At 39.4% G+C, this 18,991-nt stretch overlaps 1 protein-coding gene across 10 annotated transcripts in view; it reads left to right on the top strand.

Moving 5' to 3' along the window:
- Nucleotides 1-18,991, top strand: part of FHOD3 (formin homology 2 domain containing 3) — a 393,264-nt gene that overhangs the window by 341,508 nt on the left and 32,765 nt on the right. For all 10 annotated transcript variants that reach the window (XM_069778694.1, XM_069778695.1, XM_069778698.1 and 7 more), the window contains 4 exons: nucleotides 1,221-1,403; nucleotides 6,163-6,282; nucleotides 6,742-6,903; nucleotides 18,265-18,455. In XM_069778694.1, the coding sequence (XP_069634795.1) occupies nucleotides 1,221-1,403; nucleotides 6,163-6,282; nucleotides 6,742-6,903; nucleotides 18,265-18,455 (656 nt within the window). The remainder of the gene's footprint in view (nucleotides 1-1,220; nucleotides 1,404-6,162; nucleotides 6,283-6,741; nucleotides 6,904-18,264; nucleotides 18,456-18,991) is intronic.

An 18,991-nucleotide genomic window follows, 5' to 3' on the forward strand; every position in this document is an offset into this window, starting at 1 on the left:
GACTGGAAAGGGGCAGTTGTGCTACTTTGATGAATTGGCTATGTCCAGCAGTGGAACAAGGCTGTAGTTTGGATTGGCAGGTCCGACAGCTCTTTGGCTTTATTTTTATTATTGTCTCCTCCCCTCCAAAACAGCCTCTATCATTGTAGAATGCTACAGCAAAAACATGTCATTCCTCGGATGAATAAACATAACTTGTATTGAAAATCTACTGCTTTGTTTTAATGAGGCATTGATCAGCAGGGTGAAGACCTCAACTTATCTGATGCCTTTGTGTTGTTTTGCTTTTGTTTTTTATTTTAAAGTGCATTTATTATGTTAAAAACTAATTAAGAAGCAATACCTTAGAGAGCAATACTTTGAGAAGGAAAGCTGCCACATGTAAACAAGGATGTAAAATCCAAGAATTAAAGGGAAAACTTAAATGTTTTGAGCCATACTGACAGCAGAAACTGAAAATACTGAGATCCTTTTTCATCAATATTTTAGACTTTTCAGATCAAAAGAGAAAAAGGCCATATGTCGTGCAGTGCATGATTCAATGTCAAATTCAATGCGTGTTCCTTGGGAAGTTGTCCTCAGTTCGGGTGAAACTGTGGGGAGTGACCTAATAAGCTGCAGTGGTTGTCATGTTTCATAAAAAACAAAACAGACTGATGAAAAAGTAATACATGATGAGAACAGCAAGGGACAGGAGTCCTCAAGTTATTTCTGTTTACCTACAAGTGCGCTAGAAAATTCATAGGTATTGAGGCTACAAGGGACCTTAATATCTAGTCTGACCTGCTATAAATCACAGGCCACAGAATTGCACTCCTTCTGCCTTCACTTCCGTACGTAATTTGCAGAAAGGCGGCCAGTTTTGACTTAAACATACGAAAGCTGAGGAGAGCAGTCCTAACCAGTCTCCCTGCGTCTCCTTCGGTATTTCATCCCATGATTAACCATATCTACCGAGTACAAATTTAAAACAAACAAACAAAAAAACCCAACATTTTAATACAGATGTGTTTTTCAACAAACTGCAGCTGTTTGAGATAGCAGTCCTTGTTTTGCCTTCTTGTGCAGCGGGTTAGTTCTTGGTCACTACAGCACCCTCCTCGTGTACCAGCCAGGGACTTGAAGACTTCTACCATTGCCGCTGCGACTTCTCCCAACGCCCAGCCCTCACGTGCCTCTCGGCCCCGCCGCTGACGCCTGCCTTTTGTCTCCTTTCCCAGAAAATCCTGACCATGATCCCGACCGAGGAGGAGAAGCAAAAGATCCAGGAGGCACAGCTGGCAAACCCTGACGTCCCCTTGGGCAGCGCCGAGCAGTTCCTTCTCACCCTCTCCTCCATCAGCGAACTCTCTGCCAGGCTCCAGCTCTGGGCTTTCAAGATGGACTACGAGATAGTGGAAAAGGTGAGGGGGAGACGGGGTGGAGACTCTTGCGAGGCTTTGCTTAATATTGCCCTGACCTTGTTATTATACGAGCCTGTATTTTGAGGAAACGGTAAACGGGGCGCTTTTGTTTCGGTGGCCAACCAGGAAACAGCTAAAATGATCCTTCGTAATCTGTTCCTTCTATAAAAGAAAATTAGAGATTATGTCTTCCTTCCTTTAATTAGTCAGTAACGATATTGAAACAAAGAAGAGGGCTAAATCCTTACCACATTTTCTCCAGATGATGTTATTCAGGAAATTCTTACTTCAGAGCAGCAGGAATTTTTCTTTGGATAAAGATTGAATGAGGACTACAGTAATTCAGCCTTACATCATGAAAATGACAGTACTGATCTTCCATCCATTTGAACTAAGGAAAACACCATCCATTAAAGTTTTTTCTGTTTATAACTCTCTTGCAAAGTTACAAACAAAAGATAAGACATCCTTCAGGGGTGTTCTGTTCAGTTCAGTCACAGACAGTTGTTGCCACCTTCTTCATGGATGGTACTTATTCACAGAACGCTGTCATTGGGTTGTCTGTCATGAATGATGAATCACGGACAAAAATTTCAAAATGACAGCGTATAATTTCGGTGCATAGGTGAAACAGAATGAAACTGTGTAGGCGATTTTAGCTCCTTGCTGACTTTCGCAAGCTCTTCTGGGAATCTCAGCGCAGGAGCCTCCTGGCTGCACTTCTGGGGCATACCCCATGCGTTGCTCTTCAAGCAGCTCTCCTGTATATATTAATTTTGTATGTGCATCTGTGCGCATATATGTATGTTAAAAATATCGGTATAACTTTATGTGATATGGATTCTGAGAAGTGGGACATGCTTCTGAAAAAGCCTTGTGTTTACCTAGCTGTGCTTATTTAAGAAATTATACAGCAGTGGCTTGATTTGCAGTTGATACTGTCAAGATTACAATCTCTGCTTAATTTTCTTAGATTTTAGGAAATGGAATCGCTCTAATATTCAGGACTTTTTAGTTGTGACATTTTAATCTTAGACATTTACATTTCTGACTTGTAAAACATAAAATACTTGTGTCTGGCCTGAATAGTTTTTAACCAGTTGGTTTTGGTTTTTCACTCTGGTACAGCTATTTATTCTGCTTTGAGGTTGCTACAAGGCTAAATTGTTCCTTTCACGTAAGCTGAGTTAGCTGTAGCTGTTAATCTCTGTGTGTACCTAGAATTTCGAGCTTCCTCTCAAATCAAAAAGTAGCATCTGAAGCACTGCTAAAAGCTAAAGAAATTCTGATAGCTTTCCTATAATATTTATGCTACAAAGTTAATGAATTGCTAGCTAAAATCCACGTAGAATGGATGCTAGTATAAAATGTCTTAAATACCTAAATTGTTCAAAGAAGCAATTGCTGGAGTGAAGATAGGACCAATATTTTTATCCCTGTTGAAAGGTAGATAGGCCTAAGTACAGTACTTACTTAAATGGTACAGGAAATAACATACGATAACTCTGATAAAATAAGAGGAGCATGTGATAAGAAGCCTAGCAGATAAGCATAGATATGACAGACAATTTGGGTCTTAGTTGGGTGAAGAGGAAGATACGGGATCAGACACCAGAGGTACAAGAGAGAGCGAGCAGTCTCTCCAGTAGCAAAAGGTTAAAGTCAGAGTTTAAGTTCCAGGTAACCAATAAACACAGGCATTATTTAGGCTGAGCTAAGATACCATGAGCATATTCAATTAAAAAATGCAGTAGTTTGCATTAATGATTAGGACAGTAAAAGTCCCATGACCTGCTAAAATTCTTCTGTTCTTGACGCTATGTTTTTGCAGAAGATCCATCTGTAAATGGGCAAACCCTTCATGAAACTTAGGTGCCAGATCACTTACCTCTACAATTGTTGTAATTTTTTTAAATCCATTTAATTAATGGATTAATGGGTTTTTTTAAATTTTAAAATTAGGAAAATTCATAACAGTTCAGAATGCACTCATATTAGTTATGAAGTCACACATATATTTTATGTAAGAAATGAATGAACCTTACTGTTATTTCCATGAATCTGGAACTTTTAGATGGTCCATGCTATCAATGTGTGAAATACCAGAGTTGTTGATGTAAGGCTGGGGTTCTCCTTCATGAGACTCTTTTGCTAATCAGCCGAGAACAGAGTTTTGCCAAAGTTCTTGGCTCCGTCTCTGACAACCTGAAAGGAAAACAGCATGAAATTGTTCAAGAAAAGGGTTAAGTGAGATATTGTTCATGTTCATAGAACAGCTTTCCAGGCATAATGAAGGAAGTCATCTTTCTTGGATTGAATTTAATTAAGTAAAGCAAGTCAGGGTACATTTGTAGGGAGCAGCCTCAGACTGTGAGGGGCTGAACTGGATGAATGAATACTCATTCTTTGCTCTTTACAGAAAATAAAAAAGGAAAACCCTTTCCAAATGATCTCTTTGATAATGCGTATACTGTTTTGAAATGTTAACATGTTTCTAAGGCACTGGATGCCTACTGAAGGTCATCAGTGGAACAATAATTTTTCTCACCTTTCTTTTGGTATCATATTTTAAAGGCACAGACAAAAGAGGTAGAGTTTCAACTTTAAATCTTCATTTTCAGACTTTTGATTGCTAGTTCTTTGTACTGAACTATTTATGATGCAGATGCTGTCAAATTTCATTATCTCAAAGGGAGTTTAATGGTCTTAGAAAAAGGAATAGAATTTTTAGTTGTCCTAAATCAGGTATTTTTTTTTCTTAAGGTCACTGTGGGCAAATATATCCTTATTGCTGACAACTTTAAAGGATCATAAATGAATATAAGCTGGTGTAGAAATGAGAATAGTAGAAATGGTAAAGAAAAGGGCTTGCTTCAGTTTCTCTTCTAAGCAGAAAGATTACTCCTGACTCTAGTCTCCCTGGAGATACTGTGCTAGAGAAATAAGCGTTCAAAAAGATTCATTGCACCCCTATAGTTGAGTTCATTTGTGCATGTGCATCAAACATTTATCAGGCATTATCACATGTCTCACAGCCAGAAATTTTGGACCAATCCTCAAATTTCATTCCAGCATAGTTTTTTAGGTGAAATATAAAAACATGATAAATAGGGATATGCGGTATCTAAGGATATGTGGTAGCTCCGTGTTATGTATCTGCCCGCTTTAGGTAGAAGGTGAGTTTTATAGGGAGCAAGAATGGGTATTTCATCTGATTATACAGTATCTAGCACATTGGGGTTTATTGCTTTTTAATGCTACAATAAAATAAAAAATAAAGAGTAATTATAAAGGTGTAGTAGGTACAAGAAAGTCTAAGCTTGGATAACTTGCATGTAGATAGCTAAATGAAGGGCTACAGTATGGCCTGCTTTGGAAGCCTTTTATGCTACCTTTTTATTCACCCTCAGAATGTTTTAAATTAACCTTTTAGGAATTATTTTTTTAACAGTTTGCAAATTGATACAAGTAAAATACTTCAAAAGCCTGTGTTTACAGCAGATGCAGAGCAGTTTGATTCACCCCATAATGCAGCAAAACAGACTAAATCACCCCTGACTTTAAAGCAACTCAAAGAATTCCGTGTAGCAGTTTATTGATTTTAGTTTAACTTGATAAAGTCTTGGATTATTTAGCACCTCTCCTCCGATGTATAAATTACTTTGCTCACTATGGCATCTCTTAATTTGTCTCAAATTTGCCATGTTCTTTTCTTTTCAAGAGATGAATTGTTCTCTGGTGACTAGCAATGCATGTTTCCTTCATCTTTGTGCTCTTATTTATGGTAAAATATCACTACAGTTGTTGAATGGCCCATTGTATTTCTCCAAGAGAGTGAAGTTCTCGGCTATTTTGCCTCTTCGTCTAAAATAACAGCTTAATTTTGGCTTTTTGGCTCATAAAGAGCGTAATAATTTGGGAAAAGAATGCTGCTCACGGATGCTTTGGATGGCATTTGGAGATAGAAACAATGTGAACTGTTACTGTGCATACAAAATAAATAACCCTGGGCCTCACACAAAGACATAGAAATAAGCTCCGTCAACTCAATTACCCTCACCCTCTTCCTTTGAACTCTCTGGTGTAGTTCACTTCCCGAGGTAATGGAACAGAATTTATGTTTCCAAGCCTTATCAGTTTACATACCTATACTCAGATAACGTGTGGATGGAAGAGGCATTAAGTTAAAAGATTAAAATGAGAACACTTGTAAAGCTTGATGTTTACAGAGGGTTGGTTTGGGGTTTTTTTCAGTTTTAAAGTCACACAAGCACAAAACCATATCTAAAACTCAGAGGTGGCCATCATTTGAATAAATCTTTAGGGTCAGGCTACAAATGTCCAGTCAGCTAGCATGCTAACTTTTTGTTTGTTTGTTTTTCAAAGATTAGAAAAAATAGCTATAAGAAGCTTTTTTATCAGTTGGGGCAGGGGGATGTTCATGCATCTAACTCAAATGCAGCAGCCCCTTCTCTGATTCTCCTGTTTGAAATCACAGAATAATCCCCAGGACAAGTAAGGCTATTGCACACATAAAGAAGCAACATTAGGAAAGTATTTTATGTATTTTTTTGCTGTCCTTGCCTGTGATTTATTAGCTGGAACATGGAAGAAAGCCAGCACACATGGCCAGTTTGCACTCTGCGAGACGCCAGTTCAGGAACTTTTTGCAGTAATTAATCTAAACCGTAGAATTAAAAACTCAAAGCAGCTATAGCCAACTGCAGCCTTCACTTTCTTGTTTCTGTTCTCATTGCAGGAGGTTGCAGAACCACTTCTAGACCTGAAGGAAGGAATGGACCAACTGGAGCACAATAAAACTTTGGGATTTATCCTTTCTACTCTACTAGCCATTGGGAACTTTCTGAATGGAACCAACGTAAGCCTGATGTCCCAGTTTTTTCCTTCAAAAAACAGAAATCAAAAGCATTATGACAGTTGCAACCAAGTATTTATTTTGTACCAGAAAAGTAATTTAGAAAACAGAACCAACTTTTTCTTTTTATTGTGTGTCAGAGTGCTCTTTGTGTCTTTCAGCATAACCTGAAGGAAATGTGGAGCTAGGCACACTTCTGGTGTAACTCCCTTGAGTTTAGTGTGGATGCTCTCCATTCAAATTGTGAGAACTGTGTCAGGAGTCATTTCACTGCGGATGGACTGATTTTAGGCCTACTCTTCAGCAAGTTAAAAATAAATAAAAGCAATAGGTGTCTTTTGTAGGATACTTCTTCTTCTTTCCCCTCTGTCCCTACTTGGTAATCATTTTTGTCTACTGATCTGCATGGGAAAGAGTAAACATTTTTATTTATAATTTCTTCCCTTTTTTTCCCCCTTCCAGGTCAAAGCTTTTGAGTTGAGCTACCTCGAGAAGGTTCCAGAAGTCAAAGACACGGTGCACAAGCAGTCCCTCCTGCACCACGTCTGCACTATGGTGGTGGAAAAGTTCCCGGACAGCACTGATCTTTATTCAGAGATCGGGGCCATCACTAGGTCAGCTAAGGTACGTGTAGTGGGTAAATATATATATATATATATATATATATATGTTTTTAAAGATCCTCTTTAAAGTGAAACATTTAAGATTTTATTTTATTCTTTGATTTTGTTCCTCCCTAGTCACAGCACTTTTTATGAATGTGGATTCATTGTGTCATCCCGGCTGAATTTCAAAGATGCCAGTACTCTCTCTTCTGAGCTTTATCTCCGTCTGTCAGGTGGTTTCCTCATCAAGGCACTAATAGGCAGCCACATTATGACAGCCATTTTAATGTTATATACATCGTTAATGTATATATCTATTAGGAACTATTTTCAGGTTAAAACTTTATTTGACCAGTATCTTCAAATACATTTATTCTGTGGTTTGGGGGAATCTCTTTTTTAAGGCAGATGCCTGATTGTATTTTAAGGGCAATGGAAGGAATGAACTTCCTTGGTAATAAAATCGTTTCCAGAATGAAAGTATCCTTGAAATATTCTGTTTAACTCCTTTTCTGTCTTCCTCCTGACAATAATTTTGATGATTAGGAGTTAGAGAAGATAAATAGAAATAAAGGAAACTTGTGGCAGCACCTCTTTTTAAGAAGTGGTAATCCCTTGGCTAATGCATAGGTCTGGTCAGTGGCTCAATTTGGTATGCAGATTATTTATTGCTGCTGCTAGCAGGCATGATAGAAACACTGTAACCTCACTCTTGGAGCTCTCAGAGTGTGAGATATCATGGATGACCCTTAAAAACAGTATATTATTTCATTAATGGAGTAAACATGACAGAGTATCATCAAGAGATAACAAACATGAAAATTCTGGTTTGGAGTCATGTCCCATGTGAAAATGGAAATAATTACAGCAGTTAATACTACTATCCGTCTAGTCCAGTGTCTTGATTCAGACAGTGGCCAATACCAGCTGCTTGAAAGTACAGGAAGCTTCAAAGGAAGGAGGAGATCTCTCCTGGAAAAATCTTATTTCGTGAGCCATAATACTCTTTATATGCATCAAATGGAGGAATGATTTCTTTTCCAAAAGACACCTTGTTTGGGTATTTGAGGGAGGGGAACCCTGTATACAATTTTTAAAAAACTGCAAAAATCAAATCTTAGTTTGCCTCCTAGCGCAGTTCTTGTGACAATGAATTCATAATCTAATTTTGTCTACTGTTGGATCTGCCAATTTCAGGATTTACTGTCTGAATATATTGAACAGTTGAAACTTTTTTTATCTCTCTATTTTGTAGAATAACTTAGGTTGGAAAGGACCTCTGAAGGTCATCTGCTCCATCACCCTTTTCAGTGCAAGATCAAATTAAACCAGGCTGCTCAGATCCTTGTCTAAGTCTCAAATAATCCTTCGACATCTTTTTTTTGACACCATTTCCACACTTTGTCTCCATCTTACCTTTTAGAATGGGTTAAACAATAGCAAACCCAGTATTCCAGCCTCTCCTTATAAATGTTATACGCATACTATGTTTGTCAGTTCTGCTTGCGCTATCTTTTGTTAGATGTCCTGAGGTTTTCTTTGTGTTTTTTGACTGCTGCTATTCTTTTGACACTAGTCGTCTTTGGGCAGTTCACAAGGACATCCAGGCAGTCTCCTGAGCGGATCGGGCAATTCAGAACTCAGCCTGATGCACAAAGGAGTCCAATGCTGCCTGCAGTGTGCACTTTATTGCGATCTACGGTAATGACCATGATCTGCTGAAGCAGATTTACTGCTTATCTCTCAAACCCCTAATTATCTTAAATCAGGACTAATCTGAATAATTTCTTGCCATCTGTAGATTTTACCCTCTCAGTGTGCTTCCTTGTTTCCAGATAACTTTGAAATACAAAGTACAAACCATGAGACACCTGCTGTTAACCCTGTCATCGGATGGGAATCAATATGTGTTCCTTCTTTTCTTTTGCTCTCTTAACCTCACACTCCATAGGTAGCCTCCCATGAGGCTCATGTAAAGATTTTGAAAGTCTGCTTTTCTTTACTTGCTCTTATCTGTCCACTATTTTATAAACATATTCAGAATCTAGTGATTATTTTGATGTATTAAATTTCCTGTTATTCATCCTTTCAGCTAGGTTACCAGGTATTGCAATAAAGCTCGGAGCTCTACAGTCTCCTCAATCAGCCTTGCTGCTTTTGTAAAGATAGGTGAAGCTTTTGCTATCCTCTGATTCTTTAAGTTACTAAGTGTAGTGAAAGCATACTCAGTTTAGCCAGTGGCTCAATTTCTTTATTTTAATGGCTGTCAGAATTCTTGTCTTCTGCTTGTTTACTGCTTTGTAAGATACCATCCTCCTCCAACGCATTTGTTTCTTCTAGCAAGTATTCGAACCTTGCTATTACTTCATGTCTATTAAAAAATGAAATATAGAAAAATAAAAGCAGGAGCCAGAAGAGGTTTCTCCCCAACACCTTCTGTGGTGAATTTAGATGAAAAGAAGTCATCTTGCTTCCCTTCCCTAACTTTGTCTTCCTCAGTTTCTTTCATCCCCAGTGATCCAGTGATGCTATGCATTTTCATTTTTTTGGATACCATAAAGGAATTTGTGGCTTTTGTTTTATATCCTTAGATATGTGCTCTTTGGATTCCATCTCTGTTCTCCTAATTTTCCTCTTGTACAGCCTATGTTTAGGCTCTGTTTTATTGCCTTCACTGAGGTTGGTTTCTCATGTTTGGAAGGTTTTGATTTTTTTTAATGTTTTTTTTTCTTTGAGTGATTCTTCATCTCTTAACATTTAGGTATATTGGTTTCTTATTTCCTGCTTTTTCTCATTGTCAAGAAGTTATTTCACTTTTTTTTTTAGATTGGGACCAGGTTAATCAAAAAATGAAAATTACTGTAAAAGAGAAGAGCCCTTATTTTCCAAAATCCACACCACCATGTATGGTGTACTCTCAAGCGAATCTTCTATTTTTCAGTCTTAGAAAGTGGAAGAAAGATTAACCTAATGCTGTCACTTACAAAAAATTTTTAGGTCTAAGAGCATACAAAATTGAGCACAGTCTTTCAGTCTGTGGTTTGCTGATCTAGTGGCCCTGCCCAAAGCGGACAAAATTCTGAAAAGGCCAGACAAAATCACATTAAGAGAAATTATAGCCTTAACCTTCCCCGTGACGCCCAAGGTCTCCCTCCTTGGGATGTTCCTGCATGTGTTATACCACTGATGGATTACTGTAACAAGCTCTATTCCCACTCGATCTTAGCTGCCACAAATCAAAGAGTTAGGACATGGAAGCCATCCAAGCTGCCCTCTTCAAGGGAATGTTCACAGACGAGGCGAAATCTTGGTTTAGGAAAGCTGACAGGAAAGGAGAACTAATATTTCACTGTGGATTAGGCTGTATTTTGAGCTCCATTTTGTCTACAGAGATCTTTCAGAAACCACAAAGGCTAAACAATTTCCATCCTGTAGATAAACAGAGATGCCCCTTCCCCTGAGATGCACATCATATGAGAATTTCCTGAGCCTCAGTTCATGAAAAAGAAAAACATAAAGAAAACAGGCTGCCTCACCAGAAAGGAGTTAGAAAGACCAGAAACAAAATGGCATAGTTATTGCAAAACTTGGGGCTTTTTGTTGAAGGGCTGAAGTCATAAATGGCAAAAAAAGCAGACACAAGTGAAAAAAATTACCAAAAAATAGAATTCTAGATAAATAAAGGTATTCATGGTTGTATAAAAATATATAAGATCATGCAGGGCACTGATTGTTTAGCATCCCATGATTAAAAGCACTTGCTGCTGCTTTTTTTTTTTTTTCTTTTTATTTTGTAACATATTTTAAGTTGGAGTTGTATCAGAACTGATGTACCTAATATTGAAGCAGACCCCCAGATTTCTGCAGTTAAAGTCACCATTGTTCCTAGAAGTTTCCTTACCGGTATGTCAAGGAGGGGTTGCATCAGCACTAGGTTCTTCTCTGTTAGTGAATAAAAAATGTATTCTGAGTAAAAATGCTCATCTTCTCTCTCAACCCCATAAATATTTTTCCCCATGCATCTGAAAGCTGGCCAGCTCCATAGAGTAAACTAGCAATTGTCCTTTTCTCCCCCTAATTTTAATTTACTTACAAGATCCCAAACTTCTGGCTGCTTGTTAACCCCTGCAGCAAGACGCTTGGATTAGTTGCGGGTACTAGGCAATGGAAAAGCAGGCAGCTTTTAAAAGCAAGCCATAGGAAATGTTAACAACGCAGGGGACGGGGGCAAGGATTGCTGGTGGGAAAGAACTTGGGACGAGACGAAGACCTACGCAGGGGAGAAGGAAGCCTGCAGCTGCCCGCCGAGGGACTCGGCAGGGAGGCGTGGGGAAAAAGGAGCTGGTTGAAACAGAAGCGCCCTTCTGGCGTGCGGTAGCTTCTGCTTGACGTGCTGGAAAGCAGAGAGAGGAGAAAAGAAAAAAAAAAACGTAGGGAAGATCGTGCTGCCTCCCGCGCTGCTTCAGTGGAGTTTCTCTTGTCTCGCTTGACAGCAAGTATTTGTGCGCAATTATCATTCAAGTATGCTTTCCCTACGTTATGTTAAACAAAAATAAATGCCAAAAGTCAAATTATTTTCCACGGAAGAACGGGGTTGGGGGATGCAGGGTTTCTTACAGTTTATCGTTCCTGGCGATGCCCGCTCCAAGGACTGCGGCACCTGCCCCGGCTCCTGGCGCGGGCCAGCGGGAGAAGGGGGAAGGCGGAGCGGGAGAAGGCAGATCCTGCCGGCTGCAGGGCAGGCCAGGGCGAAGGAGCTTCGGTGGCAAACGGGACTCGGAGGTTTTGTCTGAAAGAGAGCAGAGGAGGCTTAGCGCGTGCGCCAGCACCGTGGCGTTTCGATAACGGTGCAGGTGAAACGACCGTAGCGTTGCAGGTAGGGGGACGCTGTCAGAAGGGACCTTTGTCCTTTAATTTTCAATGAGCGTTCTCATTTCCAGAATTACTTTGGCAGGATGCCACCTCTTCCCCTAGGATTAGAAATGTCTGGGCAGAACCTCCTTTATACCTTGCTCGCTTTTGAGAGCTGGCATCTACTTCACTTAAAACGTGTGACCAGCAGCGTGCAAGTCGGACTAACGTTGGTCTTGGGATAATTCTTGTGACATTTGGTGAAGCAAGCCAGTGTGGAAATACTGGAGGAGACAGAGTTTTGAACGTATGCCACAGAAGGTTGCTGCACTCAGATGATAGTGTGTTTGCAAGGAGCAATTCTCAGAATTTCCTTTGGCGCTGAACCAGCTCAGGAAAAGAGGAAGATTTAGTGTTCCCTGCCAGAACGCATCCCTGTAATAATGTGAGAATGTATGGTCTGACCCTAATTATAAACAGCTCAGACTATGCTGTGGTCTGCTGCAGAAACTATCTTGAACTTTGAAGAGAGAAAGATTTTGTCAGTGATTATGTATGTCTTTCTATGACGTGCGATAAAGTAGTTGTCATTTTATTGTATGTGAATTTAAGGCATTTAAGGCAGAATAACATTTGTCATTGTGAAATCATCGATCTTATATTTAATGCACCTTGTGGGCAGGATAAAAATGCAGAGATCCAGGTCTTCCTTAGAAAACATCTGGGTTTGAGATGTTCACCACTAAAAGAGACAAGCTGTAGCAATAAACAATAAATACAGTATCAAGCAATGGAAGGCACATACAAGGATACTGAGGCTACCTAACAAGTTATTCACTGGCCTTCAGAACAAAACTTTGGATAATTGGCAGTGATTTTGAAAAGAAGTGCTTTTTAAGCAGAAACCTCAGCTTCACCAGTTTCCCTTTATTTATTTGTTTTGTGTTTTTTTTACTTCAATCCTGTTGCGACATTTTTGACCCTATTCAAGGGCTGAATGTAAATGCAGGAGGCAGGAAACTCGAGTGTAATCAGGTGCAGCATCTTTGATTTTAGGGCAGTTCTGTGCTCTGAGTAGTGGCAGAGCTTAGCCCAGAGACTAAAGGAGATTTAGCTGGAAGAGGAGACGTGTGTGTAGAGTGCATTCCAGCTGAGGGAACGCTGAAGAAAAATGACCTGTTATCCCACAGCGGCTACAGTCGTTTGCTGTGCACGGCAATGCATACCTGGAATTGTATACGCTGCCCTTGGGAATATATAGTGGAAGGCACTTTAGGTTTGAGCCAATGCATTTAATTCCCAATGTCACCTCAAAGCAGCCCTTCCTCTCTCTCCCAACAAATAGTAAGAGTCCAATTCCTGCGTGGCTGTGAGATATTTGTGGCCACACAGAGAAATAATATCCTGACCCAAGGACCAGAAAGGCTCCCTGGTACGTGTCCTGCCTGAATGACTGGGGCATGGTCTAGTATTTCATGAATTAGAAAGCTTTACGCTTCTATACGCAGCAGGTGATACTGGATGTATGGCATGGAGTTGAACTTGAAAAAAAATAGGTCTTTTAAAGGACCAGTGTTGATGGAACCTGAATGGGCAGGGAAGTGAACGCTGAGCCATTTGATGGCGGTGGTGGTTTTGAGTCAGGTGAAAACCAGCAAGAACAGAAGTCATTTGAGCAGTAGGTGTATCGTGTGATATTGAATTCTCAGCCCAATGAAGTGAGAAATCTGGTAGAATTCTTTTTTGTGTTGTTGTTTATGGCAGAGTCATCTGTTACTATAGTAGCAAGCAATAAATAATGATATAAAGGGATTAAAATGAGTGCTGGCGTTGCTGGCATGTGGTTGGGAGGTTTTATTCTTTGTCTGAGTGTCATTTGTGCAAAATATGGTGGTGCATTAAATTGAAAAATAGATTTTTATGTTTAAAGTTGCCCATTAGTGATGGTTTCCTGAATGAGGCTGACCCTGCAGGGCTTGTGACACATAAACTAGTCTTTAAATCCGATTTGGATAGACTCTCTCTGGCTACTCCACTCTGATGCAACAGTGTCTACAAAGGCGCTTCTCAGAAGACCGAACAGTGGGCCTAGGAAGAGATTTCACAGATAAATAACAAATCGTTCTGAATATTTTTCAGTAGTGTGGTTGTGAATGAAGAGGAACCTGGCAGGAGAAAGGAGGAACATATCAAATATATCCCAGGAGCATTTAGAATGTTGCTGTATTTAAACTGGTTTACAAATGAAAATAAACATTACATAGTGTCTGAAAAAGAAGACATTTTTATTTTGCATAACAGCCTAAGACCACTCGTTCTTTTGCCTGAGGGAAAAAAAAGAGATTTCTTTTTTAGAATTGTAGCAGAAGGTAACAGTAAGGAGGACCAGCAAGCTGCATGTCTTTTGCACATATATGTACTGAGGAGGAAAAAGAAGAATATATGTTTCCACCTTCCTCCAAATCCTGGGGCCACATACAACATCCATGCACTGCTATCCAGGGAGAAAGCTGTAAAGACAATTTCAGATTATGGCTTCCTTTTATTCAGTGGACCTTACTTATAAAATAGTGCCACAGCAGTTCTTCTCCGAGACCTCCTATGCTGAGGTCTCCCGGAGCCACAAATCATCTGAGTTCCTTCTTAGTCCCAGCATGACCTTCCAGCTGCAGGCAAGAATTGGTGCATCTTTCCCTTCAGGAAAGAAAGAATGAAAAAAAAAAAAAAAAAAGGAATTACATCTTTCTACCATTATACAGCATTAATTCTTTTAGTAAAGTGTTGGAAATAAACACGTAAATAAAAAGGTGCAATCTGTGCTCCCTTGGGAATGCTGTGTGGACTGGCAGGGAGGGAGGTATGGTATTATATATGCATTTTCATGTTTCCTTTATGCATATTAGATTGAATAATTGTCATTAGTATTATTCTGCACAAGTTCTTGTTCTCCTTGTCATAGCAACACGTAGTTGGGGGATCATTTATCATCGTTGTTACTGCTACATTTGTATATAACACTTTCAGTGTTGGAAGACATCCTAAACAGAACAACAATGACAGAAAAAATACAAAAAAAAAAAAAAAAAGCAATTACAAGGATATTTCTGAATAATGTAACTGCTTTTAAACATTTGTGCACAAATATTAGATCTAGGTTTGGACCACTGTGCTCATCTTTCATGGTTGGTTATCTCAGTTAAAGTGAGGCTAAATATTTGCTTTTTGGGCGGATTTGTGTTTTACTTACATTTTCCACTGATGAAAGTACCTCCTGTTTTGTGATAGAAATGTGCATAAAATGGAGGGGCTTGTTGGCCGCATAGTCGTTGGACTGCTGCTGCTCAGAATACTATAAAAGCTTCTTTATGTCCATGAGGCGCTTGCCTTCACAGTGAAGAGAGAAGAGGATCTGAGGATGTCAAATTCCTTAGGATCCTGCTTTTCAGCGGAATTTGGTGCTCATAATTAAGGGAATTAGTAGCTGTCTGGGTTAATATTCCAACACATTACAAGGCTTAGAAATTGTAAGAGTTTGGCGAATAAGAGCATATTACCTCAACAGGATTTTGGTGTATTTTATCAGTTAAAAATACATACTGCTTTTTCGGGTAGCTGTGGAAAGCCAGCCTGTGTGAGAGTTCATACATGTGCTTAAGAGACACTAATTGGTGGCATGCAACCTGGATATTATATTTCACTAGCCTAGAAAAAATTATCACCTGGATCCTGTGTACAAGTGTCTGCAATTGTGGGAGGGTCCAGTTAGAAGATCAGTGGTCAGTGGATCTTTGGCTTTACTGTGCCAAGAGGTTTATGGCTAATTTCGTACCTGAACACCAGCACTGAAGAAAAAAAAGGGGATGGCAGAGGAAAGATGAGGGCAAGGTAGAAGAAAAAGCAGGGAGGGGGGGAAGCTTGTTTTCTGTGGTTTGAAATGTCACGCAGGTAGTACTGTAAAGCTGCAAACTATCAAGTGTTTTGATACGTTTGGTAGGAGGGTCCAAATATTTTTAACTTCAGAATTTTCCTTTTCAGCCGATCCAGCCTGAACTTTTAAAATCTCACTTCTGCAAGATTTAGTAGGAAAAAATCTTGTCAGCAGGCTGATAAAAGCTAGGTTTTTTGTTTGGTTGCTTGGTTTTTTTAAGAAAGATCTGAAGGCTTAGCTTTGTTACCTGGTGCTCTGTTGGGAGGCAGTTTCTACACCTTGGATAGAGGAAAGGGATGTTGTGTGGTGTATCGCATGTGAAGAAGCTTCACGTGACTCCTGGCGTGTAAGACCTAGAGCAGACTGAAATGCAATGGATTCTGTGTCTACCTGCAAAATTTGCACTGGTGAAATAGCACTTCATGAAATATCAAGTGGGCTACCTGGTTGTCTGAAAAATTTTGACTTTTAGTATTTCACACAGGGATATTTTTCTGTAAGTGTATTCCTTTCTGTCCACAAACAACTGACCAAACTCTGGAGAGCTGGCAGCCAGAAGATTTTAGATTTCGTGCAGGTTTGTCACATTCTTATGGGCGCAGGACAGTCTGCATGTGGGGAGTGCACAAGCACATTCTCCTGTGTTGGATTTCCAGCTTTACTCCTTCCAGGAGTTTCCAACTTCTGCTCGAGCAGAGCCACCTGCGCTCCACAGAGGTTTATTCCAGGGGAGCTCAGGTGGCATTCTTCTTGCTGCGGTCTCCTTAGGACTTTCCCAGAGGTGGGATTTGTTGTTTGTGCTCAAAAAATTCCTTTGCATCCCTCAGCCCGACCTGCCATCCCCAGTCCTTACTGGAACTGCCCACTCATGTGGATGCAGTGGCTGTTGGGAGATTTCAAGGGGTAAGGAATTCGCCACGTCTTTTCCCTGCAGATGTGCTGTTCTCCAAAGATGTCTCTTGAACCCCTACAGGCTTGAAAATCAGAGCTTTTGGATAGATTAAAACTCATTCTGTTCTCAGTGAAAGCTGCCATAAAATTAAATTTCTCTGCTGAAGGGGCTGAGAGACTTCCCCAACCAGGTTGGATAATTCTTACTAGTAAGACCTAGAAATACCTCCTCTTGGCTTTTTGTTCTTAATAGGAATGCTAGTATTTTTCCCCATGTGTGTTTTAGATATACGATCTATGGAGAGCAGCAATGTGTTTATCATCAACAGTGAAAATACTGACCTGGAAAGGACTTTTAAAACATATGCATTGATATGGATATAAGGAAAACAAAAACCCCACAGCTGCTCCGCCTGCAGGGCTTTTCTGAATAGCTGAATGGATCAAAGGATGTTTTTATTTCCATGTGAAGAGGAAAAATTCATCACTTTATAAATCACAGCAAAAACAAATCAAATCAATACCAGGAGCTTTTTAATAATAATGCATTTCTTATGGCTATCCTCAGTATAGGTCTCAGCAGTGGGTGTTGCACACAGCTAAAAAGAGTGAAATAAAACCTGTCTGTGACACTGGTTTTCATTTAGCATTAAGGAATTAACTGGAGTACCACACTGTAACATCCCAAAGACTGACATGTTTAGAATCCGAGAGCTAAATCTGTATTTTATAGCTTGAGTTCATCTGAACTGTGAAGTGATATTATAAAATAAATTTTTCCTTTCTTCAGAATTCAAGAACATGTTGGGTAGTTTGACTTTCTTCATCTGTTGTGTGCTGTGGCTGGGTCGTTAATGCACTTTGTCCGCTTGTTAGCAACGCATCCTGAATGTCTTCTATCGACCATTGCGATTTGAACACCTTTTTTGGTTGGTGAATAAAGGAGAAGCTCTCTCTCACCTTCTGTGGAATGTGTTGGCTTCTGTCCTGATAAATGTTACTGTAGGATGCAGTCATTTATTTTAACTGCGTTGAGAGACTTTCAAAGCCATTGTATGATCTTGGTACAAGCCAGCAAATTCGTACTGTATATCAAGGGGTGAAAGTTAGTGCTGAGATCACTAAATAACACTTACTTTCAATAGAGCTTTAAAAAATTCTGGCCCGTGAATTTTGTGATTAGAAATGGATCCTCTATTAACAAGTCAGTGCAAGGCTAGGGAATAGATCCAAGTGCTTCCTAAATTGGAGAAGTGTTGGCTGGGTACAACAGCGAGCTGTAAACAGGGTATAAAAAGCTATGAGTAGTAGAGAAAAGGATTAATAAAAAGAGAAAGTTTTGTATTACCTCAGAAATAACTGAGTCATGCAGTTGCTTGGTGCAGGCATGAAGTTATTAGCAAGGGAAAAACCACATCACAATATTTTATTGTCCCTTCTTTAGGTGTTAGGCCTCCAAGACTAAAACCAAATATATATCTATAGGGGTATTTCTTTGTTTTCCGCACTAACGTTTCATGTCTAGACAAAGTGCGATGGAGAAAGCTATCTCTTAATTATTTAGTAGTAGTTAATAACGTGAATTAATGTTGTGCTGCCACTACATTGACCCTTTCTTATACATACATTGCATTGTTCAGATATCCAAGGATACTACCCCAGTGTTTTCACTTGAAGTGTTACATTTTCTTTTCTTTTCTTTTCTTACAGGTTGACTTTGAACAACTCCAGGAAAACTTGTGTCAGATGGAAAGACGGTGCAAAGCGTCCTGGGATCACCTTAAGGCTATAGCAAAGCATGAAATGAAGCCAACTCTAAAGCAAAAAATGTCCGAGTTCCTTAAAGACTGTGCAGAAAGAATCATAATCCTGAAGATTGTTCACAGAAGAATAATTAACAGGTACAGAATTAGAGTGGTGACAGCAATATCTTGATAATAAATTACTTGCGAAAATTATAAATTATGTCATCATAAATATGTTTTTATAAGTGTTTAATCCACATTCCAGCAATTAATGTTACCAGGATGTATGTGGTGCATACTTTGTTATAGATGCCATTTAAGAAAGATCCCCACTCCAGAAAGTTTCTATATTTCTGATGAAAAGAAGCAATGATCCAGGCAGTCATTTATTGCCAAGGTGCAATAACTGGGTCTTTTAAATCCTAGTCCCCAAAAGCTAGCAGCTTTACGGTTAAGTTGCTGTATTTTCTGTCCTGAATACTTTTGAGGGGGGTTGGCTTACCATCTGATAAAAAAGAACAGGCCGTAGCAAAAAACTGAAGTCCTAATGACAAATTTGTTATATGCAGAAGTCGAAACGAGTCTTGTACAATGAGTTCTTCTATAGGCAGCACCACTCCTATTTGCAAGACCTACAACTATGTGTTCCTGCTTATTAATGAAATTTTGAGAGATTTTCCAACTTCTGAATA

The sequence above is a fragment of the Haliaeetus albicilla genome, chromosome 3 (assembly GCF_947461875.1).
Source record: "Haliaeetus albicilla chromosome 3, bHalAlb1.1, whole genome shotgun sequence".
NCBI classification, from domain to species: domain Eukaryota; kingdom Metazoa; phylum Chordata; class Aves; order Accipitriformes; family Accipitridae; genus Haliaeetus; species Haliaeetus albicilla.